At 41.3% G+C, this 27,189-nt stretch overlaps 1 protein-coding gene across 4 annotated transcripts in view; it reads left to right on the forward strand.

The window, feature by feature from the left end:
• Positions 1-27,189, forward strand: part of PDE8B (phosphodiesterase 8B) — a 331,778-nt gene that overhangs the window by 291,431 nt on the left and 13,158 nt on the right. For all 4 annotated transcript variants that reach the window (XM_072606396.1, XM_072606392.1, XM_072606395.1 and 1 more), the window contains 8 exons: positions 919-995; positions 5,044-5,208; positions 6,412-6,457; positions 8,130-8,265; positions 9,278-9,476; positions 18,359-18,576; positions 21,123-21,258; positions 24,985-25,152. In XM_072606396.1, the coding sequence (XP_072462497.1) occupies positions 919-995; positions 5,044-5,208; positions 6,412-6,457; positions 8,130-8,265; positions 9,278-9,476; positions 18,359-18,576; positions 21,123-21,258; positions 24,985-25,152 (1,145 nt within the window). The remainder of the gene's footprint in view (positions 1-918; positions 996-5,043; positions 5,209-6,411; positions 6,458-8,129; positions 8,266-9,277; positions 9,477-18,358; positions 18,577-21,122; positions 21,259-24,984; positions 25,153-27,189) is intronic.

The following is a 27,189-nucleotide window of genomic DNA, read 5'->3' on the forward strand; positions in this document are numbered from 1 at the left end:
GTATTAGAGAGAGAGAGGAGAAGGAGGAGGAGGAGGAAAGCAAGGAAGGAAAGAAGGAAGGGAAGAAGGAAGGAAGGAAGGAAGGAAGGAAGGAAGGAAGGAAGGAAGGAAGGAAGGAAGGAAGGAAGGAAGGAAGGAAATAGAAGTAGGAGGTGGTTCCAGGGAGACCATGATGAGTTTGGTTTTAGACCCCCTGAGTTTGAAGGGCAAGCTCCTTGAGGGCAGGGGCTGTCTCATTTTTGTCAATATATCCCCAGTATCTGGCCCCAAGCAGACACTTAATAAAGCTGTTGATTGATCCAAGTTGAGATGTTTAGAAATATTAACTAACTCAAGTTCACATATAAAGTACAATATTAAGAAAACTGAGCATAGACTTGGGTCTCCTAATGGCTAGTCGAGTGCTCCATCTTGGTCTGGCCTTCCTTATTGCATAGCAGCAACTTTGCACTGACACAAAGGAAGAGATCCCCTTGTTAGGAACACTCCTTAGGCTGAAATCTGATAAGTTTATGGCATGTGCAAACTGGAACTTTGGCAGCGGCACAGTAGGCTTCCAGGAGGGGGGTTTTTATCATCCTGTCTTGTTTGAAAAGTGGTTCCGTTGGTGGTTCTATTGTGTCCAGATGTCCTTCTATGAATATCATCCATTCTGCATAAATCTAGTCTTCTCTGGCTGGGCTTGTGCAGATGGGGCAGGGTATCTGACCATTCAGGAATAAGCGATGAGTGAATTCAGTTCTTTTTTTAAGAGTAGTCTGGTGGTTCCACAGAAGGCAGAGGGGGGCTTTGAACTGTTCTCAGAGGGGCGTCATCAGGGACAATTCCTGCCTGAAGCTTTCAGATGGCCTCTGTCCCCAGAATTTAGTTCTGTCCTTATGAGTGCATTGTTCTAAAGGACACGTCTTGTCTTGACAGCACCAAGTCTGCAGAATCGTCGTTATCCATCTATGGCAAGGATTCACTCCATGACCATTGAAGCTCCAATCACAAAGGTAAAAAGCTATGGCTATTCCTGGTCTTTAAGCAGAAGCAATCATCTAGCTTGTCTCTCTGTGTGTATATATGTTTATATGTGCATGTATGCACATATATACATATAAGCATAGACATGTGTTTGCATATGTACATATATTATTGAAATGTATATATGTGTATGAGAGTATATGTGTATATGTAGATAGATAGATAGACAGATAGATAGATAGATAGACATATATATATGCATATATATATAACCTGAGGTGGCAGGAGCAACAGTGCAGGTGCATCCCATACTAGAGGTCCTCCACTCTGTGGGAGAGGTAGGGGTGGGAGCATGGCCCAGGCACTGAAGCCACTGGACTGGAGGGCCATGGGTCATGGACCACAGAATCTTGAAGGAGGCAGAGTCACACAGAGCCCAGAGGTAAAGGGGGAGATGTCTGCAGAACATTAAATGAGAACTAACTATATAAGGAACAGCATGGACTCCAATGTCACTGGATTATAGAGTACTCATTGGGGAACAAAATATAAGAAAACTGGGGAAGTAGAAAAAGGCTGTGTTGTACATGGGCTTTAAAAGCTAAATAGAGAATTTTTTAGTTGATTCTGGAGGTAATAGAGAGCAGTTGGGGTTTGTGGAGAGGAATGATGTGGTCAGAAAAGATTCTTGGAAGATCACTTTAGCAGCTGCATAAAACATGGTCTGAAGTAGGAAGGGATGCAAAGAGAGGCATCTGCAGTAGTCCTGGTGGGGCGGGGGTAGAAATGATGAGGGTCTGTATGCTAGGCAGGTGGCTGTGTCAGAGGAGAGAGGAGTGTGTACATGAGAGATGCTGTGAAGGTAGGAATCATAGAACTGGGCAAGAGATATATGGGGTGAGCATAAGCAAGGCATCAAGGATGATAGCTAGGGGACAAGTCTGGGTGGCTGGGAGCATGGTGATGTCCTTGACCCCGTGATGCACAAGTCCACAAGAGGGAAGAGTTGGGAGGTGGGGATGATGAGTTCAGTTTTGGACATGTTGAGTTTAAGATGCATGTGGAACATCAGTTTGAGATATCCATTTAGTAGATGGCGATGCTGAAGGTCAGGAGAAAAGACAGGGAAGAATAAATAGATCTGGGGATCATCAGTATAGCAATGATCATTTAAATATGGGAACTGATAAGCTCATTAAGTAAGATAGTATATAATATGGTAATATGTTTTGCATGATTGATCATATATAATCTAAATCAAATTGCTTACCATCTCAGGGAGTGGGGTGGTGAGGGAGGGAAAGAGAAAATTTGGAACTCAAAATTTTTTTTAAAATTAATATTAAAAATTGTCTTTACATGTAACAGGAAAATTTTTAAATAATTTATTAAAAAGTAAGATAGTGTCTATAAAAATCTCAGTGATCTTAGAACAACATGGAAAGACTTTCATGAAATAATGAAGCGTGAAATGAGCAGAACCAGGAGAATATTGTATACATTAACAGCAACATTGTTTTAAGAATAGCTTTGAGTGACTATTATAAATACTCAAATTAACCATAAAGGACATATGAAGAAAGACACTATCTGCATCCAGAGAAAGAACCAAGAAATAGAAGTATGTATAGAATAATTTTGCATGTATATTTGTGTCTAATGGTAGCCACCTCCCTCTAGGGAAGAGAAAAAAAGAAATCTACATGATAACTTTATTATATATTTAAAAGGAATAACAAGTTGTATATAATAGATTTGCAGTTTCATGTGCAATATTTTTTATTATACAATGTTCTAGAAATGCTTGTTTTATTCCATAAATTAAAAAAAAATTAAGTAAGATAGTATAGAAGGAGAAGAGAATAGGACCAAGGATACCGCCTTGAGGAAGACCTATGGTTAGTGGGCATGACTTGGATGAAGATCCAGCCAAGGAGATTGAGAAGGAGTGAGAGGACAGACAGGTGAGAGGAGAATCAAGAGACAGTAGCGTCATAAAATACATGAAGAGAAAAGAGTGTCAATGAAGAAGGGAGTGATTGTGTCAGAGGCTGCAAAAAAGTCAAGAAGGAGAGGATTGAGAAAAGGCTCTTAGATTTGGCAACGAATACATTCTTGGTAACTGGAGAGAGAAGTTTGAGTTTCATAATATCAGAAGCCAGACTTGAGAGTTAAGAAGCAATTTAGAGGAAAGGAAGTAGAGGCATCAACTGTTGATGACTTTCTCAAGGAGTTTATTCAGAAAAGAGAGGAGAGATTTAGCATTATAGTTAATAGGGATGGATGGATCAAGTGAGGGTTTTCCTTTTTTTAAAGAATGGCAGATACATGATCCTGTTTGTACACAGCAGGGGGGCAGCCAGTAAACAGAGATTAAAGATTAGTGAGTGAGGATGATAGAGGGGACAATCTGTTGAAGAAGACTGGATGCATTGGCATCAAAGGTGAGTGTGAAGGAGTTTGCCTTGGCAAGGAGAAAGGCTACTTCTTTGTGTGGGACAAGGGTAGAAGAGGAGGAGGGGAGGAAGGACATCTGATTGATTGGAGGTGAGAAGGGGAGAAGTAGGAGTTCTTGGAGCATGTCCTCATCTTTTTCAGTGAAGTATGAGAGTTCTTAGCTGAGAGGATGGCGTGGGAAGTTTGAGGAAGAAGGAAAATGTTTGGAATAACCACTATGGTCAGTGGTATAGTAAATCAGTTAGGAAGATATAAAATGATTTCTTTGCTGCAATGAGGGCCTAGTTAGAATCATGCAACATAAATTTGTAGAGGACCCAGTCGTCACAGTTCTGTGCTTTTCTCCAGCTCTGATCAGTAGCGCGTGAATACAACAGAAAGCATCAGACAGCAGCCATCATCCAAGGTCTAAGGATGACAAGGCGTAACAATGACAATAGCATAAAGGGGCAAACATAGAGGTGAACTGGCTCACCATGGAGTCTAGATGGAGAAGAGAGCGCAGCCAGGGAAAGAGTGATGGTCTGGGAAATAATGGAGATGTGAGGAGGACAAAGAACAGGATTAAAGGTTGTAAAGCAAAGGAAAAGATGGAATCCTAATAGCTTAGAGTAAGAACCTCAGAGTTCATGAATATGGAAATGGAATGATAGGAGATCAAGGTTATGACTACCTCTATTGTACAGCTAAGGAGGAGTGAAAAACTGGGCATGGGAAATTAGTAGATTAAGGAACTGGGAAGTTAAGAACATTTGAAGGAGCATTATTTAGTATATTGGAGACCCCATAGTATGAGAGCAGAACTTGGAGTGGAGGGAAAGTTCATTGACCCAGACACTGAGTTCATTGAAGGAGAGTCTCTTAGGAGTCAGTAGATAGCTACCAGAATCTTGATTGGTCCATAAATATGGACTGAATGAACTTCAAAGGAATAAAAAGTACCAAGTGCTGATGGTAGAGGGAGTCTGGAAGTAACAATGGGGAGCAAGGAGTAATGACTCCTTTACTATGACCAGTGAGTTTAAGGGTATGACTGGAAATGCAACTGGTACCGAAAAGGGTGGCCATAGACCATCAGGATGGAGCCAGATCTCAGTGAGTGACAGAAGATGGAAGGAGTGGAAAAAGAAAAAGGTTTAAGATGAAAACAAGTTTGTTAACCATGGAGCTGGCTTTGGAGGCACTGCAGTGGCGTGAATGGGTAGCTCTGGAGTGGTACATTGAGGAGGGGGACTAAGGCTGAGGAGGATGGGTATAAGGGAGTAGACTTAGAATAGGGTTTATACAATAACAGCCAGGGGTTCAGAATCACCAGGATGGTTAAGGATGTAATCAAGTAGTGATACGTTAATCATTAAGGAATGAATTGAGGCTGAAAGGTGATTTTGTTTAAGCCTGGTAACCAACATGCAATAATTTCAGGGAAATACACACTTTTGCCATGATCTGAATGTTGTAATCAATCAATCTCTCTCTCTCTCTCTCTCTCTCTCTCTCTCTCTCTCTCTCTCTCTCTCTCTCTCTCTCTCTCTCTCTCTCTCTCTCTCTCTCTCTCCCCCTCCCTCCCTCCCTCCCTCCCTCTCTTTCTCCCTCCTTTTACCTCTTTCCCCCTCTATCCAGGTCATTAATATAATCAATGCTGCCCAGGAGAATAGCCCAGTAACTGTGGCAGAAGCCTTGGACAGAGTTTTGGAAATTTTACGAACCACAGAACTCTACTCTCCTCAGCTGGGCACTAAAGATGAAGATCCCCACACTAGTGATCTAGTTGGAGGACTGATGACTGTGAGTAATAGTGGAAAATTATATTTTTGGAGAAAAACACAAATTTTACTAAGGCAAATTTTGTCAAAAATTAACTCATGCATTTTGTAGACTTTCCAGCACTGTAAATATCTCAAGAATTGTTCGCATTATTGTAGGCAGCTAATGCCATGATACACAAGAGTACTGGATCTGGAGTCAGGAAGACCTAAGTTCAAATCTGTCCTCAGACTCTTGTCAGCAAGGTGACCCTGGAAAAGTCATTTAACCTCTTTCTTCCTCAGTTTCCTCAACTGTAAGATGAGGATAATAATACCTTCTGTCTCTCAGGGTTGTTGTGAAGGTTAAAGGAAAAAATAAGAAAAGCTTTGCCCGGTGATTGGCACACAGCAGGTGCTGTATAAATGCTTATTTCTTCCCCTTTCCCATTCTATAGGAATGGTTATCATTACTGATAACCTTATTTCTATTATTGTGGTTCTGTAGCAGCATGGTAGCAATAATGACTGGGGTATAAGGAGAAGACCATGACATCACTGAGGACGTGTATGGCTGGTTAAAGATGTGGGTTGGTTAGGAATAAGAAAACGAACGGGGCAGCGAGGTGACACAGTGGATGGACCACTGGCTCTGGAGTCAGGAGGACCTGAGTTCAAATCTGGCCTCAGATACTTACTAGCCTTGACCTTGGGCGAGACATTTAAACTCAATGGCCTAAAAAATGAATAAAGAATAACAATCTTATTTAAGGTATGATTTAAGATTTACAAAGTATTGTAGTGAGAATCTGAAAGAAACCAACAGAGGGGCAGCTCAAGTACATACTGGAATCTGCCAGAATTGGGGTGGGGGGATCCAGAGTCGTAGCTAGAGGAACTTTGGAGGGTTTATGGAGAAATATGAACAAAAGTCATTCTGTGTCAGTCGAGAAAATACTTTCACTGATAAAATCAGGGTGCCATTTTGATTGCATGGTCGTCTTGATTCTACTTATTTTCAGTTCATTTCAAAGATCAAGGGCAGTTGCCTTTGACCATCCTGTGGCTACTGCTCGGATCCAGTCCTGGCCTCTCCCTTGGTATTCTCAGGTACCAAAAAGCATCCTTTCTGGTGCTCTGGGATGGAGTGTCCAGGGAGGAGAGATGGCCTAAAAGAAGAGGGTTGTGTAACAAGAATACTTGCTCAGTCAATCCTTGCTGTTAACAGCATCTTTCTTTATTCCAGGATGGCTTGAGAAGGTTGTCAGGGAATGAGTACGTGTTTTCTAAGAGTAAGTTTTCATCTAACTTGTGCCTCATTTCACTTGATATTTCCAGCTTCCTTCAGGTCATGTGCTAACCCACCATATATGACGTATTATTTGTATTGATTTTTTAATAGAGAAGGATGAACTGATCCTTTTCTACTGGTGAAGTCAGGGAACATACATGTGCCATCAATAATATTAAAAATTCTGCATATATTTGGTATTTTGGGGAGTCCCAGTAACATTTCATCTTGTATTAAAAAGTCCAGGATTTCCACCTTTTATCTAATTGGAGAAGAAGAGGCTTTGTTCCATTTGTAGTTTACTATAGGTCATTTAGTCAGGGCTTTACTTTTTAAAATGAATAAATTAAAATGACTTTTTACTTCATCCCAGCTGAGTATGTGTTAGAACTGCCTCTGGGTCCTTGGTTTGTAACTGGGTCTTCTAATTAAGATCATTGATCTGAAAAATGTCAAAATTACAAATTCAGAAAGGACAGATTTCTCTTTGTTATATGGATTTAATAAGTCAGCTAGGCTGACCTCGATGCTTTAAATATCACAGCTTAATAATATAGAAAAGGAGTTCCTGAAATTAAAATTTTGTACTTTGGGGATCCTGAAGAGGCTTTTTTAAAAATTAGAGATAATAAAAATAGGAGTAAATACTCTATGACCCTCTCAGCTTCCAAGGCCATAATTAACATTCCTTTTCTGTCCTCCCCCTTCTATCTCCACTCTTAAGCCTATGGTTCTCATCCAAGTTCTCATCCCCTTCACCTAGGCTATGCCGGAAGTCTTGATTATGTCTCCCTGGCTCTGGTCTCTCCTCTTTCTAATACATCCTCCATAGGTGCCCAAGTGCTTTTCCTAAATCATCAGTGTGAATGTATCATTCCCCTGCTCAAAAAAACTTCATTAGAAGTTACCTCTGAAACAAAATACAAAACCTCTTTGGGGCATTTTCCATCTTTCACAGTCTGGCTCCAACTATCCTTCTAGACTAATTTCACATTTCTACCCTTCATCATACAATATATTTCCAGTCAAACTGACCTACACACTTTTTCCCCATATGTGTTATTCTATCTCCTTCTTTGCCTTTGCTATCAACCATGCCTGGAGACCTGGGCAACTAGGTCCTGGGCCCTGAGTTAGAGAACCTGAGTAAAAACTGGGCCTGAGACACTTGGCTGTGTGACCCTGGACAAGTCACCAAATCCTGTTTGCCTCAGTTTCCTCATCCATAGAATGAGAAGAGAGAGAGAAGAAAAATGAGAAGAAAATGGCAAAGCACTCCAGTGTCTTTGCCAAGAAAACCCAAATGGGTCACAAAGAGTCAGACCTGACTGAAACAACAGAACAACACATTAGCTCCTTCCGAGGCTTGTCTCAAGTGCTACTTCCTACAAGAGGCCTCTGTCGATTGCCTTGGATACTCATACTCAATCTTCTCTCCACTTCCCAAAATTTCTTTGTATATATCTTGCATTTACTCCTCTGTGTACATGTTGTTTTCCCTCCCGTCCTTCCATTCACCTCTCCCTCCCTCCCCAGTCATATATAAGCTACTTGAGGCTGAAAGGATTGCTGTATTTTCGTCTTTGTACTCTCAGTTCCCAGTATAGTGTTAACCCTGATCAGCAGTAGATGTTAAATAGTGTTTGCTGAATTCAATTAAATTGTTCCTACAGACATGCACCACAGTCACAGTCATCTTTCACTGCCTATCACGATCAATGATGTTCCACCCTGTATTGCACAATTACTTGATAATGAAGAAAGCTGGGACTTCAACATCTTTGAATTAGAAGCTGTCACACATAAAAGGTACTGGGCTCCTCTGGGCACATGTAGGGTCAGGGGTTGGAGGTGCAGGTTCCCCTAGTTTTAAATTTGGGAGTTCAAAAGTCAAAGTCAGGCTTCAGTGCCTTTGCCTTTTCAGCAGAGAATGAGAGGAGGCATAAAATGAGCACATAGGCTCTGTCACTGAGCATGACCCTTTGTGGAGAAATAACCCTAGGGGACCAAGCATGGGATATGGTTGATTGGAACTCAAGAATGAAGTAATGTGGCTAAGTTTCATTCCAAGATCTCCTGGGATAATTTATTACTGCCAGTACATCAGGAATGTACTAGACAGGTATAAATATCAAGACTGAGCTAAACTCCAAATTTGTTAAAGCAACAAATGACTTAACTGAATTTATGGGCTCAAGGAACAAGAAAATAGCTTTAGATTTGAGTGGTATGGCTTACATGTGGTCCCACTTGAAGGCCAAGAGAAGAGGGAGATGACCACTCAAGATCATTTTCTAGCCCAAGAATCCTGTGAAAAAGGAATATTCCTTTCCAAAGGTGTTGGGCTGGGGCTCACAGACCTTTTGTTAAAGCCGCTGAAAAATAATTTTGGAATCCTAGTGATTCTAAATCATATGCGATTTCAGATCTATCGCTCTCTCTGTTTGGAAGCACTTTTGATGTACAGATCAAGGAGGGAACAAGGAGAGAAATCCAAAGACTTGCGATTTGTCATGGTTATTAAAGCTTCTGATGAACTGGAGATAACCCAGTAATGTTTTGGGTTGACTGCCATAATGCATCTATTTAGGAATCAGTACTGGATTTAAAGGAGAGACTGCCAAGAAAGTTCTTCGTATTTTCCAAAGATGATTTTTACCTTCTGGCCGTATGAAACTGGATGGTGGGTTGGGGTGGGGGTGGAAGGAGCTGTTAGGGCAACAGAAAAATGGCATTGTCCCTTCCTTATCAGTAAAAGAGAATAAGAACTTGGCAAGGGAATGAAATGAGTCAGAATTTTTTTTTCGTCTAATTTCTCCAGACCATTGGTTTACCTGGGGTTAAAAGTCTTTGCCCGCTTTGGGGTCTGTGAGTTTTTGAACTGTTCAGAAGCCACTCTCCGGGCCTGGCTGCAGGTGATTGAAGCCAACTACCATTCTTCGAACTCATACCACAACTCCACCCACGCTGCAGACGTCCTGCATGCTACAGCATTTTTCCTTGGAAAAGAAAGAGTGAAGGTAAAATTGTCGTAGAGCGACCACTATGATTATACCTAGACATATATATGTATATATACATGCATATATGTATATATGTGCATATATGCATACATACACACATGCATATACACATGCATATGTATATACGTATATGCACACATATACATATATACACAAATATATACACATATACATATATACACATATGTGTATATATACACATATACATATATATACGTACTCTGCCTTAGTTAATATCTGAGAGAGACTGGTTTACTATCAGCAGGAATTTAACTCAATGATTCGTCTTGCCAACAGTTTACTAAATTAGCTACTTGGGCTTATAGAAGTAGGGAGAAGGGGTGTCCCAGGCACTATGCCAAGTACCTTTAAAAATAATGAAGAGCAAAATGAGCAGATCGCAGAAAACATTGTACACAGTAACAGCAGTATTGTTCCAAGAACAACTTTGAGGGAATGTTATCTTGACTATTATAAATGCCCAAATTAACTACAAAGGACATATGAAAGAAAACGCTATCTGCATGCATAGAAAGAACTGATAAATAGAAGTATGTATAGAATGATTTCACACACACACACGCACGCGCACGCACACACGCATATTTGTGTCTAATGGGAGCCATCTCTGGGGGGACAGGGAAAAAAGAAATTTACATGATAACTGTATTATTATATGGTAAAAAAAGAACATCAAGTTGTACGTAACAGATTTGCAGTTTCAGGTACAATCACCTCTTTTTATTATACTGTTATGGAAAAGCTTTTTTTATTCCATAAATTAAAAATCAAATAAATAAAAACTTAAAAATAAAATGAAAAACATATACTAAAAATAAAACAAATACTATCTGATTTGATCCTCACAAAAGCTCTGTGAAGTAGGTGCTATTTCTATCCTCACTTTACAATTAGGAAACTGAGGCAAAGAAAAGTTAAATAATTTGCCAAGGGTCAAACAGCTAGTATGAGTTAAAATTGTATTATAATTGACCATCTATGTACATATTTTGTATATTATATTGTGATGTTATGGTATAGTATGATGTGTTATGTTATATTGCCATGTATTATGTTTTATTATTTTATATTTTATTATATTATACAAATCTGTCGGACTTGTAGGTAAATTCACACTTCCCTCGCAAAAAATGAACATTACTATCTCGCCCTCATTTTCACCACCTTCCACAAATTTTTGCAAGCCTGGAACACTTTGACCCTAACAGTTGTTCTACACACAGGTCACCCTCTTAGAGACTGTGCTGGTCTGTCTTTCTTATATATTTTTTCTCTTCTCACTTTTTCTTTCATTCTTTCTCCCTCTTTCACTTCCTCCTTTGTCGATGTCTAACTAGTGCTCAGTGTGAGGTTTGACTGACTTTTTTAGAAACTCAGTTGGTTTTGGTGATGCAATTTCTTTCTTCTTTTCACACATGCATAAGTTAATCTATACATTTAAAACAACCTCTGCCTCTGTGGCCGATGCATGTGTACACAATCAATATCCATCAGATCCGTTTATGGCATTAGTGTTGGAGGACCAGGCTACTAATGCTGTGCCAAGTTATCGTATGTGTTTGTTCAGTTTCAAGAGACATAATTTCAATGCTAAATTGAATTAATAAATATTTGTTAAGAAACTACTTTGTCCTAGGCACTGTGCTAAGTGATAGACATAAAAGGGAAATGAGGTGAACTACCCTCAAGGAGCTTTCATTCATCTGGAGGCATTTGACCCAAAGGGCAGCGAGAGGGACAGTAGATAGAGCCCTGGGCTTGAAATCAGGAAGTTCAAATCCAGCCTCAGACATTACTATCCTTGTGACCCTGGACAAGTCACTTAACCACGTTTGCCTCAGTTTCCTCATCTGTAAAATGAGCTGGAGAAGGACATGGCAAACCACCCAGTATCTTTGCCAAGAAAACCTAAATGGGGTCGTGAAGAGTCAGACGTAACTGAAATGATTGAACAACAGTAAGGTTTCAGAGCAGCCCCTCAGCGTTTTACTCTATTTGTGTCGACATATTCGTAAGTTATAAGTATATAAGACACTCACATGTATTTCTGCCTCATCTCCTCTACTTCTTAGAATCCTTAACTTCCTTTAAGGCTCAGCTCAAGGACCACTTCCTATGGGAAGTTTTTTGATCTCCCAGGTTTTTAGTGCTCTCTCTTCCCTCATATTATCTTGTACTTACTTACCTATTTATACCTTTTTGGCCTTCAGTGCTAGTTAATGGCTACCTTTTATATAAGGCTTTCAGGTTTGTAAAGTGTCTCATTTTATCCACCCCCAAATCCTGGGAGCTAGGCAAAATGCTATTGTGATCACGATTTTATATTTGAGGAAACTGAGGCTGGGAGAGGTTCAGAGACATGCCCAGGGTCACATGGATAGTACCTGAAGTTAGATTTGAACTCGAGTCTTCCTGACTCCAGGTCTACTGTACCACCCACTGCCTCAGTAGAACCAGTGAAAGCAGAGACTGTTTTTTTTTTCCTTTTTGTCCTTGTCTGTTGTTAACTTGTTTTAGTGTCTGATTCTTCATGACCCCATTTGGGATTTTCTTGGCAAAGATGCTGGAGTGGTTTGCCATTTCCTTTTCCAGATCATTTTACAGATGAGGAAACTGAGGCAAACAGAGTGAAGTGACTTGCCCAGAGTCACACAGCTAGTACGTAGCCAAGGCCTGATTTGAACTTAGGTCTTCCTGACTCCAGGCCTGGCACTGTATCACCGTGCCACCTAGATGCCCCTACTGCCTAGGACAGAGTATCAGTTAATTAACAAATCAATCAACCAATTTTTATTAAGCTATACCAGGTTATACCAGGTATATGTTACATGTTATATGTTATACCAGGTGCTAGGGGTACAAGTATCAAAAGATAAAATAATGCCTCCTTGAAAGGGGAGGCAAATCTGTGTCTATAACTACTTCTACATCTATATCTGTACATTAGAAATAGAAAGTGAATAAATCCAAATAATTACAGACAAATTAAAGAGGAGAAGGTATTAGCAGTTGACAGAATCAGGAAAGGCTTCATGCAGAAGATAGTGTGCGAGCTGCATGGTAAAGTAAGTGAGGAAGGCTACAAGGCAGAGGTAGAGAGGAAGTACATTCCAGGCACATGAAAAAGCACATACATGTTGAATGTGTATACACACATGTACATATACATGTGTATACGTATGTATATGTGTATGGGGGCATCCGTGCACATGCGCATGCACAATGTATAAAATCAGACAAAGCATTGATCAGGGCACTCTTGATCATTTGACTCCCCTCACTTAACTTGAAGAAACAACAGAATGTAAAACTCAAGAAAGAACACCAAAGGTGGACTCTCCCAGCAGGCTTTGAGTGACTCATTTGCATATAAAGGGGTCAGGAAGGTAGTCTAGGATTGACTTGGGTGAATGGGAGGGACTGAGAGTTTTAAAAGTAGAAGAACCAGCTTGACTCATAACCAAACTTCTGATATAGTTGAGAAAAGAGTTAGGTATGGAGCAAAAATGTAATTCCTGAGTTCGCTCTTTACCTTTTCCTTTGTACCTCCTGGGACGGGGATGGGAGGGGCAAGGAGAAAGGGAAGGTATTGATCTCCTCACCTCTGTGTGCAGTGCTATCTTGCAGCAGAAGGAAGGACGTGGTAGTGTCCAGGGGAGCTGCAGACCTGAGGGGTAGAGAACACTGGCAAAGTGCTGCAAGGTGGGAAGAGCAGGGATTTCTCTCTCCTCCTTACATCACAAATGGTATCTTGTAGCAGACACATGTAGCAGCATGCAGTGGAGCAGAGTGTTCAGCCACAGAGATGAGCCAAGTCAATTGGGCAGGAGTCAAGACTGTTGCTTACAGCTGGAATCTTGCTCAGGAAATGGGAGGATTCAACTGAGACCCCTGCTGGTCCTAGAGTGTGGGTTCCAGTTCTTATCAAAAGAGTATAGTAGTACCCTGGGCTAAGATTTCAAACAGTAGAGATTGTAGCCAACCATCTGTTGGTCATAAGGTATGGTTTCTGGTTCTTTTAAAAAATATAGCAGCCCTTTTGGCCAGTATTTCAGCTGAGCTTGAAGCTAGCAATCACAGTCAGGCATTGGAGCTCTGTGCCCTACCCAGGAACTGGCCCAGAAAAGCCTCCGTCTTCTGCCAAGAGAATCATGAAGACACCATAACAACAGACGGAGAGGCAGCGAGGTGGCCCAGATGACGGAGCACTGGCTCTAGAGTCAGGAAGAACCAGGTTCCAGTATGGCTTTAAACACTGACTGTGGGACCCTGGGCAAGGCACTTAATTGCTGCCTGCCTCAGTGATGGGGATAATAATGGTGACAACTTTCCAGGATTATTATGAGGACCAAATGAGATCTTTGTAACGGGCTTAGCACAGTGCCTGGCACTTAGTAGGTACTTAATAAATAAATCCTTGTTTCCTTCCTTCCCTCCTTGGAGGCACTGGGGAATCTACCTTGGTCACTTGAGTTCCCTTTGGGTGTGCCTCTCCATTTCTGAACTCCATGAGCACTCACTCTCCTCATTATCACAATATGTCTGTAGAAGAGTATGCTTCAGGCTTAGTGGAGAGATATTTTGTTGCTACTTGCTTCCTATTATACCATTTTGATAAATGCTTTTGACTTGAGATAATTTTTCCTCTGGCTGACCAGAGAAAAGATACTGGTGGGGGCTCATGAGCTAAAGTTTTGAGAGTGCAGAGAGAGAGAGAGATTAAGCAGGTTACCCACTGCCAGATGAAAATAGAATGCAGGTGATCAGCTCCTGATTCAGTGAGGATAGGTATAGAACCAGTCATTTTTAGCCTTTGAAAAGTGACTTTGATGTGCCTTCGTCTAAGCAAAGCCAAGCTATGAAAATGCAGATTTACAAACTGCTTAAATGGGAGTAGGAGAGAAGAGAGGGGATGAAAAGATTCAACAAGAAACAACCCCTGAAGTTAGACGTGCACCCAAAGGTGTATACAATTTCCAAAAATCCAGTTTACAGATAATTTTATAGCAATACATCTGTGGCATAAAGTAGACTACACTTACGCTTTCAAAGGCACAGCGAGTCTCTGCCAAGCTGTGACCGCAGCACATCAGGACGGGGGCTGGGAAGTCCCTTCAGGGCAGGGACCATCTTTTGTCTCTTTGTGTGTCCCTAGCACTTAGCACAGTACCTGGCACATAGTAGGTGCTTGATAAATCTTTTTGATTCATTGGACATCATATTTTTAACCCTCTCATTTTATAGATGAGGAAATTGAGACCTAGAAAAAGGAAAAGACAGGTTTCTTAAATCCCAGCCAAGGCCCTTATCCCATAGTGCCCCATCCTTTTGCCTTCTCTTGACTGGCCCCAATTCCTGAAGCCATGAGAAATTCTTGTACTGGCCTCCTTCAACATTTGACAGAAGGACATTCAGGAAGCTCGTTCCTGAGTCCTGCCTGGAAGCTTGGAACCATTTAACCTTCCCTCCCTCCTGTCTTGGGAATGAAATTAATATCATAATTCCATTATCAGTCATTCAGTTGTAACACAATCAACAAGCATTTTGTCAGTGCTTTCTATTATGCCAGGTACCATGTTGGCTACTAGGGATATGAAGGTTAAAAAAATTAAATAGTGTCTGCCCTTCAAGGAATTTGGTATGTGCATTTCTTACCATAACTTATGGACATACAGATTTTGTAAGCCATTTCCCCCTCATTAACTTCTGCCACCCCCATGCAAAACAAAGGAACATAGCAGCTTATACAGATATAAAAATAACTGTGTTCAGTTTTGGGGGGTTGTTTATTTTCTTTTTGTTTTAGTGCCCAAGTGATAAAAATAGGTATTTATCTGAACAAGTGATTGGTTATCTGAAAAATCTCCTTTTAAGGTGAAGACTTGCCAGCTTTCTCTCAATGTGGTCAAAACCCATTTCCTACTTTTAAAGAAGGAAAGGAGCAGGGCATGTATGATTATTCTTAGAACAACTCTGCCCCTTCCTTGATGCTTCCCACATCAAAAGGGCATGGATAGAATAAGTCCACTTAGAGTTTTAAGGGTTTTCTCCCTCTGCCACTCCCTCCCTAGAGCTCCAAGAAAGGCTTTCCATATTCTAAGGATGCTAATGAAATAATCTTGCCTTCTCTGCCCTACCTCCCACCCACTGCATAAGAGAGAATGTCTCAGAGTGTACTCTGAGGACCAGTTGCACATTATTATTTCTGGAGCAACCAGCATCATGTTTTCACTTTACCAAAGTTCTGTCTTCATTGTGTTTCTGGTTGGTGTCTAGTAAAGAAAAACACTGGCCCCTGTCATTTTCCTCTGGCTTCTCACCTTAGTTACCCGAGTCGGTTTTGTTCAGAAGTTCTACCTAGATTAGTCTTCAATGCCAAGAAGAATGAGCATATTGCCAGAGCTCCCCCTGGTGCCTCATTTGGGCATGGTGGTTTCATCAATAGGCTGGAATCAGCCTAGTTTCAGAAGGATTAGACTGGATGAAACTTTGTGCTCAGCTCTGCCACTGGTTTTCCATATGTGTGACTTGGGCATGTGACAGCTCTCTGCTAAACCAGATATGAAAGGGGCCAGTTAGATCCATCCTTGATCCACCAAAATCCTCTGTAGGAGAGGAATAAGTGATATCAAGTAGAAGTTGGATAAGTACATGGTCAGAGAAACTGTAGAGGGAATTCCTGCTGAGGTATGAGTTAGACCAGATGACCTCTGCATTCCAATCCAACCTTGAAATTCCAGGATTCTAGGATTTCAAGTATCTGATATTCTCCTGTTCTCTCAGGCTAGTATTTCTGTCTAGCACTACTAATCATTTCTACCTTGTTAGGGTTGGAAATAAATACCACTTCTTTTGATATTTCAGTGGGTCTCCGACTGTAAGCAGCTCTTGCACTAATGCAAGTCACAATCCCTCCATTTCTTCTCAAACTGTCTGATTCTTGTCCATGTCAAGAAATCACGTTCATCCATCATTTATTAAGTGCTTATGATGTACCTGGTGCTGTGCTAGATGTTGAAGGTACAAAAACAAAAAATGAAATTGTCCCTATCTTTGAGGGGCTAACACTCTGGCAGGGTAGACCGTAGGTGTAAATAAAACTATATACCCAAACCATATACCAGTGCATTATTCAAATTTGCACTCTATATCTCCATTACACTATAATCCATTACCATATTTTACATAATTATAACTTTGAATTCAAATACATATGATCATTGCAGAGAATTCATTATTTGCACTAATCAGGACTTAATTGTATTTACAAAGGAAAAAAGGGTAAGGATATGCGTGAAATGGAGTGAGGGGGAGGAGAGACACTAGCGACTGAGGGAATCAGGAAATGCCTCATCTAATAGGTAGCACTTGAGCGGAGCTTTTAAGGAAACTAACTGGATTCTAAAACATGGAAGTGAGAAGGGAGTGATTCCAGGTATGGGAAGGGTCTTGGACCTACAAACCCACTAAGACAGAAGGTAGAAGGTTTTATGTGCAGAGCTGCAGGAAGACCAATGGAAAGTAGATTGGGAAAAGGTTGTGAAGAGATAGGAAAGAAAGAAAAGGGACAGCTGGGTGGCTCTGTGGATGGAGCACCAGCCCTGGAGTCAGAAGGACCTGAGTTCACATCTGACCTCAGACACTTACTAGCTGTGCATGACCCTGGGCAAGTCACTTAACCCATGTTTATTGAGCAGGGGAGTGACATGGTTCATCCTGTGCTTTAGGAATATCCTTTTGGCAGCTCTTTGGCTAATGGATTGGAGGAGAGAGGCCAGAGATGGGGAAAGATAAAAGAATCAAGTAGATTTAGCAAGTAGTTGGAGATGGGAGAAGGAAAGGACAGTAAGAAGTTGAGGACACTCTAAGGCTGCAAAATTGCATCACTGAAAGGATGATAGTGTCCTTACTAGAAATGCCATTCCTTTAAGGCCTCTGTAGAGATTCCTCCCAACCTGAGGGAGATCTTCCTCTGGTTCTCTTAACTTAATTTCTGAAACAAGGAAAACAGATCAGACCTAAGGACCAGTGTGGAAAACATGAGTGTCCTGGCTTCAGCCAGGATCATGAGACAACACTGCTAAAGCAAACGTCATGATTTCTGTGGGGGTGTTTGGTTGTTGTTGAGCTGAGCCATCTTTGTGAAGCAGTCTGCATTCCTCAGCCAGACAGGGAACTCTCAATCTTGCTTGCTGGGGGAGGAATAAGAATAGGGACCATTCAGAATGAACCATCATTCAAAAAAGGAGTTTGTCTTTGACTTTTGGAAGAGACTGGGCCATGGAGAGGGCTGTCCCATAGGAGATTGCTTTTCCAATTATGCTTTATTTTTTTTGAATGTACAATGGATAGGTAGTTGAAACAGGTACTAGGTGCGTGCAGGGTACCCATGGGATTTGCTTGTGCATTCATTCAGCAAACATAAAGGGCCTAATGTCTAGAAGAAGATAGTGAGGGGCAATCCAGGAATTGAAAATTTTCCTTTGAATAATGTACAATATCAGTTATCTGATTTAGGCAAGACTTAACTGGACCTGAACTTACAAAGCAGATATGATTTAGTGCATAAAACAGGATCAGAGAACCCAGGTTCAAATCCATCCACCTCTGGCGTTTACTAGTTGTGTGATCTCTGGCAAGTTACCTAACCCTGCTGGACCTTTTTCCTCATTTGTAAATATAAGGGATTGCATTGAGATGACCTTGTAAGGTCCCTTCCAATTTATAATCCTAGAAATATCTCTGTTCCCCAGAGGTAAAAGATAAAAATTACCACTAACCTGTCTAACTGCCCTCTGCCTCTGAGGGGGTGGGCTTTGTTCTTTGGTGAGTCATACCCCGTTTCTTACCCCCCCCAGGGAAGCCTGGATCACCTGGATGAAGTGGCTGCGTTGATAGCTGCCACAGTCCATGACGTGGATCACCCCGGGAGGACCAACTCTTTCCTGTGCAATGCGGGCAGCGAGCTAGCTGTACTCTACAATGACACAGCCGTCCTAGAGAGCCACCACACTGCCCTGGCTTTCCAGCTCACCGCCAAGGACAACAAATGCAACATTTTCAAGAACATTGACAGGTGTGTTACATTTGGGCTTTGGGGCATTTGAAGTGTGAATAAGCTGTTCTCAACTCAACCCCAAGTCACCCACTCTTCCCTTGAGAAGGATCAGCTTAAGAGAGCTGGAAGAAAATAGGACTAATATGGGAATGGGTTTTTCGTGACCACACATGTAGAACCTCTCTCTAATTTCACGCCTTCTCAACGAGGAAGAAGGGAGAGAAGGAGAGAATTTGGAATCCAAAATTAAAAAAATAAATGTTAAAAATTGTGTTTGCATGTCATTGGGGGAAAATATTAAATTTTTTAAAAAGAAAAGAACCGAAAAAAGAGAGTATGAGAATATAATCATCAGTGGTAATGGGGATTATCATTTGTTTTCTATGATTGCGCTCGTAGAATTCTTATTTTAAATTTTCTTCATTTTATGAACTTGACAAACACTAATGTTTCCCAATACAAAGGACAGAGAATTGTATAGAAAACCAAAAATATTATGTGCAGCTTTAAAATATATATGTATATAAAACTGAACACAGTAGCTCCTATACTGTCCTTCTTGCCCCTTGTCCTTTTCCAACCTTCCTTCTGTTCTCTTCTGTGTATTTTAAAATGTTTCATCCACATTCTTCTTTCTTTTGGAATCATTCTCACTACCCCCTTTCTTCTGGTATAGCTCTTCTACCTCAAAAAAAAATTAAAAAGCTCTCCCTTATAACAAATCAGAGCAGTCAAGAAAAACAAATCCATATATTGGCCACATCTGAAATTGTGTGTCTCATTCTGTATGTCTAATCCAGGGATGGGGAACCTGCAGCCTCAAGGCCACATGTGGCCTTCTAGGTCCTTGGGTGCGGCCTTTTGACTGAGCCCAAGTTTTACAAAACAAATCCTTTTATCAAGGGGATTTGTGCTATGATGTTTGGATTCAGTCAAAGGGCCACACTTGAGGACCTAGAGGGCCACATGTTCCCCACCCCTGCCCTAGTCTATCACCATTAAGAGGTGAAAGTTTGCTATTATTGACAGCAGTCATATTACCACTTTGTATTCATAAAGTTTTTATTTCTCAAAATGCTTTCCTCTGCATTACAGAATCATCACATTTTCACTGGAAGGGACACATGAATCCCCTAGTGCAGGAGTGGGGAACCTGTGGCCTTGAGGCCACATGTGGCCTTCTAGGTCCCTGGGTACAGCCTTTTGGGTTCCCCACCCCTGATCTAGTCCAACCCAGAGCATGAATTCCCACAGCATCCTTGCCAGGGCCTCATCCAAGCAGTAGCTGACCATCCTCCTAAGACACTGTATTTTTGTTAATAGTTCTAAATTGTTAGGAAGTTCTTCCTTATACAAAAAAAATCTCTCTCCTATGTTCTGATCTCTGGCTCCAAGAGTAAATTTAACTCCTCCACACAAATGCTCTTTAAATACTGAAAGACTAAATATCTCCAGATCCTCCTGGACCTCCTGGACTACTTTTCACATAATATGAGTCTTTGTAAGCTGTAAGATGCTATCCATTGTGAACTACTTTCATTATTTTTTTATAGTTTTGATCCTTACAAAAAACCCTGAATGATAAATAAAACAGATATTATCACCTCCATTTTTCAGAAGACAAAGTTGAATTCTGGGTCAGTTTTAAGGTTTACCCAGTTAGAAGTTAGTGGCAAGTTAGTCTTAGTTTGATCTGTCCCCCATGGCCCAAGATTCTGCTCTAATGTAGGTTTCCCAGCACTCCTCTTAGATCTGACTGAGAGATCTTGGTATTGGGATGTTGTTTAGTAATAGTAAGAGAACAGAGTTTAGCTCTGTTTAGTTTATCACACCCTCATTCAATGTGTAACTCGATGATTTTGTCCCTAATTGGCAAATGTCTTCACAATTCATAAATTTCCCATAAACTTAGGGATCAATTTGTTTGCACTGTGCCTTAGCTCCATTTGTTAACATCAATACGTGTAACAACTATAAACAATGAAGGATATGATTAATATTTATTATGATAACTAAGATCTCTCTAATACTTAAAGCTTTACAAAGCATCTCTTTCACATACCCTGTGAGATGGGGCATGGCACCCTTTATTGGAAAATTTACCTAAATTAATCTAAAATGAACTCACTTCTTTTTTCCCCATGAACACCAGCATCATGGGAGATTATGCTGCGTCCTCATGATGTGATCCCTGTGGCCAGTATTATATATTATCAGACACCCTCTTGCAGGAGGAGTGGAAGGGGACAGGGAAAGATGTCACCCTCTCCTCTAACCTTGCTGTGGCTTTTCATGGGGAAGGGAAATGTTAGGGCAGGCAAGTTTCCACTGGAAAAAAAAATAGAATAATGTCAGGTTTTCCAGTTCTCCCTTAAAGGCTTGAGTAACAAACCAATGTTCCTTAGTGATTTGGATTCCATTGATAAGACTCACCTTCAGCTCTTAGCCTGAAGAAAAGGACCACATTTTCCCAGGGATCTGCCTACTGGGAAGTTGGGTGTGGGGGGGGGGGAGGAGATATTGTGGAAATGATGTAAACATATCTCTATTTCTGGTTTCTTCAGGACCCATTATCGAACACTGCGCCAGGCGATCATAGACATGGTTTTGGCAACAGAGATGACAAAGCACTTTGAGCACGTGAACAAGTTTGTTAATAGCATTAATAAACCCATGGCTGCTGAGGAAAGCAACTCGCACGTAAGAGAGGAGAGTGCATGCATGTCCTTCCACCCAAACACCAGATGATCTAGATAGATTTGCTCTCCCTCTGCTGGTCCTGGTGGTTAATGCCTTGGGTTAAGAGTAGTGACCAGTCCTTTTCTGAAGGGGTGGGGAGAATGCCTGACATCACGTCCTTGAATTCTTCTGAGATCTTGGGAAGAAAGACCTTGAGGTAAATTAATCGTAAAAGGTCGATTGACCTGCAGGTAGAGTGGCACGAGGAGGCTCAAACAGAGAAGCAAAGAGTGACGTATAGCTTCTTAATTCAGCTTGGCCCTGAGAGCTACTGTTTCCACTACAAAAAAAATCACTGGTCTTTGTGACTCTGTTGGGAGACTTTAAGATTAAGGAGTGCTTTAAAGAACTACACTCGAGCTGATTCACATCACCCTGAGCCAGACAAGCCAGTGCCCAAAGATCCTAACTGAATCTGGAGCATGTGTGTTTAAAAGCAAAGCATTAATAATGTGGGTGCTTCCAAACCAAAGCATTCTGTAACTGCTGGATTAAACAAACATATCTGCTCTTATTTGCCAGGGCACCAGAAGGCATTCCTCAGACTGGGCTTTAGTTTGCATTAAAAAGCATCCAATTATTTCTATTGTTTCCCTGATTTTTATTTTCCCCATTGACAGTAGATGCAATAACTGTAAATGAAGATTCCAGTGAAAACCATGCAGCAGACTATCCATTTGTTTTCTGTGTTGCTATCTTGAATGGGCCAGCTAGCCCTTGCCAGCCTGGGCTCCTTCCCTTCCCTTTATGTGGGCCCCAGAGGATTTCTGGGTACGATAAAGTGCTAACCATGGGATGGAATGTTACCCATCAATCTTTGCATTGTTAGGAAATAAACCCTCTGAAAAATTCTACACAGAAGCCACGAAGGCACGTCTTCTACCCCAGAGCTGTAAAGAAAGCTTTCTGCTCATTTTGAACTCTAAGCAATAACTAGACAAGTGAATGGACTACATCCTCAGGCCAGGATGTGACAGGGTACACAGCTGGGGCCAGGAGACAGAAGAGAAAGATTCCCTTTTTACGGCTTGAATAGGAGGGCACAAGTGAACTTGCTGTGCAGCTTGGATCCCAAGATGCTAGGCAGCCTGGTTCAAGTTCAAGTGTATTTTTCTCATCCCCGAGGCTACACTATGGGGACCAAAACACAACTTTGCCCCCTCAGCAAATACCACTCGCTCACAACAAGGGGCTAAGGAGCAGAGGTGGGAAGGCTAGCCCAGGGTTAACCATAGGCAGGTCCTTTTGGCAGCTTCCTATTTCCTCTTCTGGAGAGTTCAGATCTGCAGGGTGGAAAAATGAGTCCTGGGGTCATCCACTGGCTGCGCCAGCCTGTGGTGATTACAGTCTGTCCTTCCCTGAATTTATACGTATCAGTGGCTTCATTTCCCTTTAAATTGAAGACACACACCTATTTGGCCTATAATTATGCTCCGTAAAGCATCATCACCCATGCAATCATTTAGTATAAAGCTATTTGCAAGTACAGATGAATTAAGCCTTATAACCTGGGTCCCAGAACCTGAGGCTCTGACCACAATACTACAGTATATCAGGGTTTAATACTGATCATTCTTCCTCAGAAATCTCTTCTGGTGTATCCGCATATAGGCTTTCTTCTGAAAACAGCCGAAATTGGTTCATGTTTGCACCCATTCAATGTTTCCCCAAGAAACATCGGAATTTAACTATACAAAAGTGAGAGGGTCATAGCGGTCTACCTCATCTAACCATCATTTTATAAATGAGGAAATGGACATTTAGAGAGTTTAAGTAACTTGCCTAATGTCACACAAGTAGTAAGTTGGAGAGCTGGGATTTGAATCCAGGTTCTCTGAACACAAATTCTGTGTACTGTCCCGCACGGGAGAGCCAATGATCAGAGAGCTGGTCAGGAAGAACTTGTTAGCTTTGCAACGACAGGCAAGTCAACCTGTACGAGCCACAGGCAATTCTGTAAGATGGTCAATCATAAAGGAATTTTGATTCAGATGATGGAGAGAGTTTTTGCCATGATAACATATTGATCGCTAGGACTTTACAACAAAAGGAAAAGAACCCTCAGCTCCTGTCTCAGGTCTCTGCTCACTCCAGTCCACTCTGCTCTCAGCTGCTAAATGATTAATCTTCCTAAAGCATAATTCTGACCCTGTCACTAGAAAACCCCTCCCCCCCCACCCCCATTCAATAAATTCCACTTTCTCCCTTTCACTTCCTGGGGGTGTTTGTAGCACTGGTTGAACATTTATCAACTGTAGTGGCCTCACATCATCTCAGTAGTGAAAAAGGAATAAAATAAGGTTTCCCTTAGAAAGCCTGGTAATTAGCCACAGCCTACAACTGTTATTTAATTAGCCACAGCCTACAACAATTCACAAAATCATTTAGTGCTCAGGCTGACAGAGCCCTGGAGAGACCATTAGCGACTCCCTTTGCCAGAACTCCGGTCGAGTGTAGAAAGGTCTACCTAACAAAAATCCCAGCCTCTTTGTAATAGATTCCCTACCTCATTTTCCAATAGATGTGGTACTGGTGTCTATCACTGAGGATTATTTTTTCCTTCTATTAACATTTAAAAACTTTTTGCATCTCTTTTATTTCCAAATATATCTCTCCCCCATCCAGAGAACTAGCTATTCTCTGTAAGGTGTTTTTCAGTTGTGTCCAACTCTCTGTGACCCCACTTGGGGTTTTCTTGGCAAAGATACTGAAGTGATTTGCCATTTCCTTCTCCTGCTCATTTGACAGATGAGGAAACTGAGGCAAACAGAGTTAAGTAACTTGCCCGGTGCCACACAGCTATTTTTTGTACTACAGAATAAAAGAGGGGGAAGAAATAGTCCAGTGAAACTACCCAACACAACAAACAAGTCTGATGGCATTTTTTTTTATCTCCCATACCCATAGACCCCACTTGGTATTTGAGAAGAACCATTTTCATGGACACTTGCCTCTCCTTTCCCTGCCGTGCCCCTGAATCTCCTGCCCAATCACAAACCAGTGATAGAGTAGATCACACATGCAGTGTGATTTAGTTAGGCAGCTTAGAGGATTAATAGATGGAGTACTAGAACTTGAAAGCAAGAGGACTTGAGTCCAAATCCTGACAGACATTTTCTGCTTGTGTGACTTTGGACAAATTACTTGACCTCTCTCGTCTTCAGTTTTCTCATCTGTAAAATGGGAACAGTCACAGCACCTATATACCAAGGTTGTTGCGAAGATCAGATAATATATATTAATATGTGAAGGACTTTACAAACTTTAAAGTGCTCCATGAATGATAGCAGTTATTATAATTAAGCAAATAATTACTAGGTTCCTACTGGATTCTAGACATTGTGCCATGTACGCACAGGAGAATCCATGGCTTAGGAAGAAGGGAAACCAATCGAGAGGGGAGGGAGTGGGTGAATGGACAGAGGGGTGGAAGAGACAGAAGAGAAGAATCTATTCTGTGCCAATCACTAGAAAAGCAGGAAGAAGAAAGTAAAAAAAAAAAATCTTTCCAAGTCTTGGGAAAAAATATTTGACCTTAGTTCTTTTTCTAATAGACCTGGTAGAAAAGCCCTTTTTCTAATGGTCCCCCGTATGCCCAGGGATCATCATGCTTAATTGGGCTATCCTTATTGGAAGCTACTTTCATGATGTCTTGAGCCAGTCTTGCCCTGATGTCCTCTGTTATAGGGTGAAGGCGGTGAATGTGATTGTAACCCCACGGGGAAGAACTTTCCTGAAAACCAAATCCTGATCAAACGTATGATGATCAAGTGTGCAGATGTGGCCAACCCATGCCGCCCTCTGGAAATGTGTATTGAATGGGCTGGAAGGATCTCAGAGGAGTATTTTGCACAGGTAGGCTGCTTCTCAAGGGGAAGGCCACCCTCCTCTTCTCTGGGATTTTTGGAGACATACTGTGTGTTTTGGGAGCACAACAAAACAAGTCTCTGAGCATGGTTGGGGTCAAAAGCATACAGCATGTGGTCAGTAAGCAAATCACTTTCTAGAAAGAAACTCATCTTATTTGGGTGTGAATTAGCTCTTACCCAAACTTGGGGAATTGATGGAAATAGTAATCAGCTAAAATCTCTAGAGGAGCACAGGCATGGAATAAATGACTTATATTTACATCTGTAGATATATGTATGTGATATAGATTACAGGCAGCTAGGTGGTGCAGTGGATAGAGCACTGGACTTGGAGTCAGGAAGACTCATCTTCATGCATTCAAATTCAGCTTCAGATACTTACTAGCTGTGTGACCCTGGCCAAGTCTCTTAACCCTGTTTGCCTCAGTTTCCTCATCTGTAAAATGAGCTGAAGAAGGAAATGGCAAAATACTCCAGTACCTTTGCCAAGAAAATCCCAAATGGTATCACAGAGTTGGACATGACTGAAAAACGACTGGACCACAACAAAAAAAGGCTCTGATAATTTGCTCTTTAGGGAATAGATTATTCTTGGCTTGATGGAAGAGGGGGGTGTAATTGAAAATGTAATCACTTGTAATATTCCAAGTACAGACTATAATGTGAAAGCAGCAAAACCTAACAAAAAGAGGAAAGAAAATATGAAAGGCCCTTCTTTATTTTTCATGCCTGTACTTGGTCTTTGATGTTTAATAGCACGCATTAGACCAGAGAAAGGAGAGCCAGGACTTCACATCTGACTCTGTGCTAAGGCAGAAACCCACAGCTCTCCTGCACAGAAGAGAGAAGACAAAACCACCTTGAATTACACATGAAGAATTTGGATTAGACAAAGAGAAGGACTTCAGGGAATAAAGGAAAGATGGGGTTATAAAATGGAGAGAAAAGTGGCCCTGGAGTCATAAGACCTGAGTTCAAACCCCAGTTCAGCTCCTCACTATGTATGTGGCATTACACAAGTCACTTCCCTTCTTAATTTAGCCTTCATATCCTTGTCTATTAATATATGTGCATGTGTGTATACATGTAATTACACATATAGAGATGTTTCATTACTTATCTGTAAATAATATATATAGATATATTTATATGTATTATATATGTGAATGTGTGTGTGTATATATATATATATATATGATATCCAAAAAGTCTTAGTGCAATTTCAATAATAGCGACTAGCATTTACACAGCTTACTTAAAGGTTTGTAAAGCACTTTACATATATTATCTCATTTTATTCTCACAACTCTGGGAGACAAGTGCTATTATTATCCCCATTTTACAGAGGAGGCAACTGAGGCCTGAGGGAGAGCCAGTGAAAATGCCCAGAGTCCAGAGATGGCCTCTCTTGTTTGAGGAATAGCAAGGAGATCTGTGACACTGGATCAGAGAGTATATGAGAGGGATATAAGGTGGAAGAAGACTGGAAAGGGGTGGGGAGGGAGGCAGGTCATAACGGACTTTGAATTGTGGGGTCCAAAATTGTCCAATCTGCAAGAAAGATCATCACAGAGATGGAGTTCCAAGCCAATAATGCCTTATTAAAGGATCCATCACCCCTCTGATGAAGCGGACCTCAGATCTTCCTCACAATCTGAGGTGTCTTCTTACCCTGGGGCCTTACTTTTGTAGAGTTTGATATCCAAACGTATAAAAGCTGTGATAAAATACAGGATCTCACTGGTTAATAGACCTTGATTTCAACTTTCCAGGAGAGCCAGAAAGGATGCATCAGCATGGGTGGTCATAAGATGGGGAAGGCAAGGATCATCTCCCCTAACCGGTCATAAAAATAGTCACTTGCTCATATTGGACAAGACAGGGTGGCCCAGAGGGTATTTTCCATATTACACAAAGTCTCTCACCCACGCTAGGTTTGGACACGGAATTTGGGCAAAACAGGATGGAGATATCTTTGTCAGCATTCTTGTGGTTGCCCAGATGAGCTTCATGATTGGTAAAC

This window comes from Notamacropus eugenii, chromosome 4 (genome assembly GCF_028372415.1).
Source record: "Notamacropus eugenii isolate mMacEug1 chromosome 4, mMacEug1.pri_v2, whole genome shotgun sequence".
NCBI lineage: Eukaryota > Metazoa > Chordata > Mammalia > Diprotodontia > Macropodidae > Notamacropus > Notamacropus eugenii.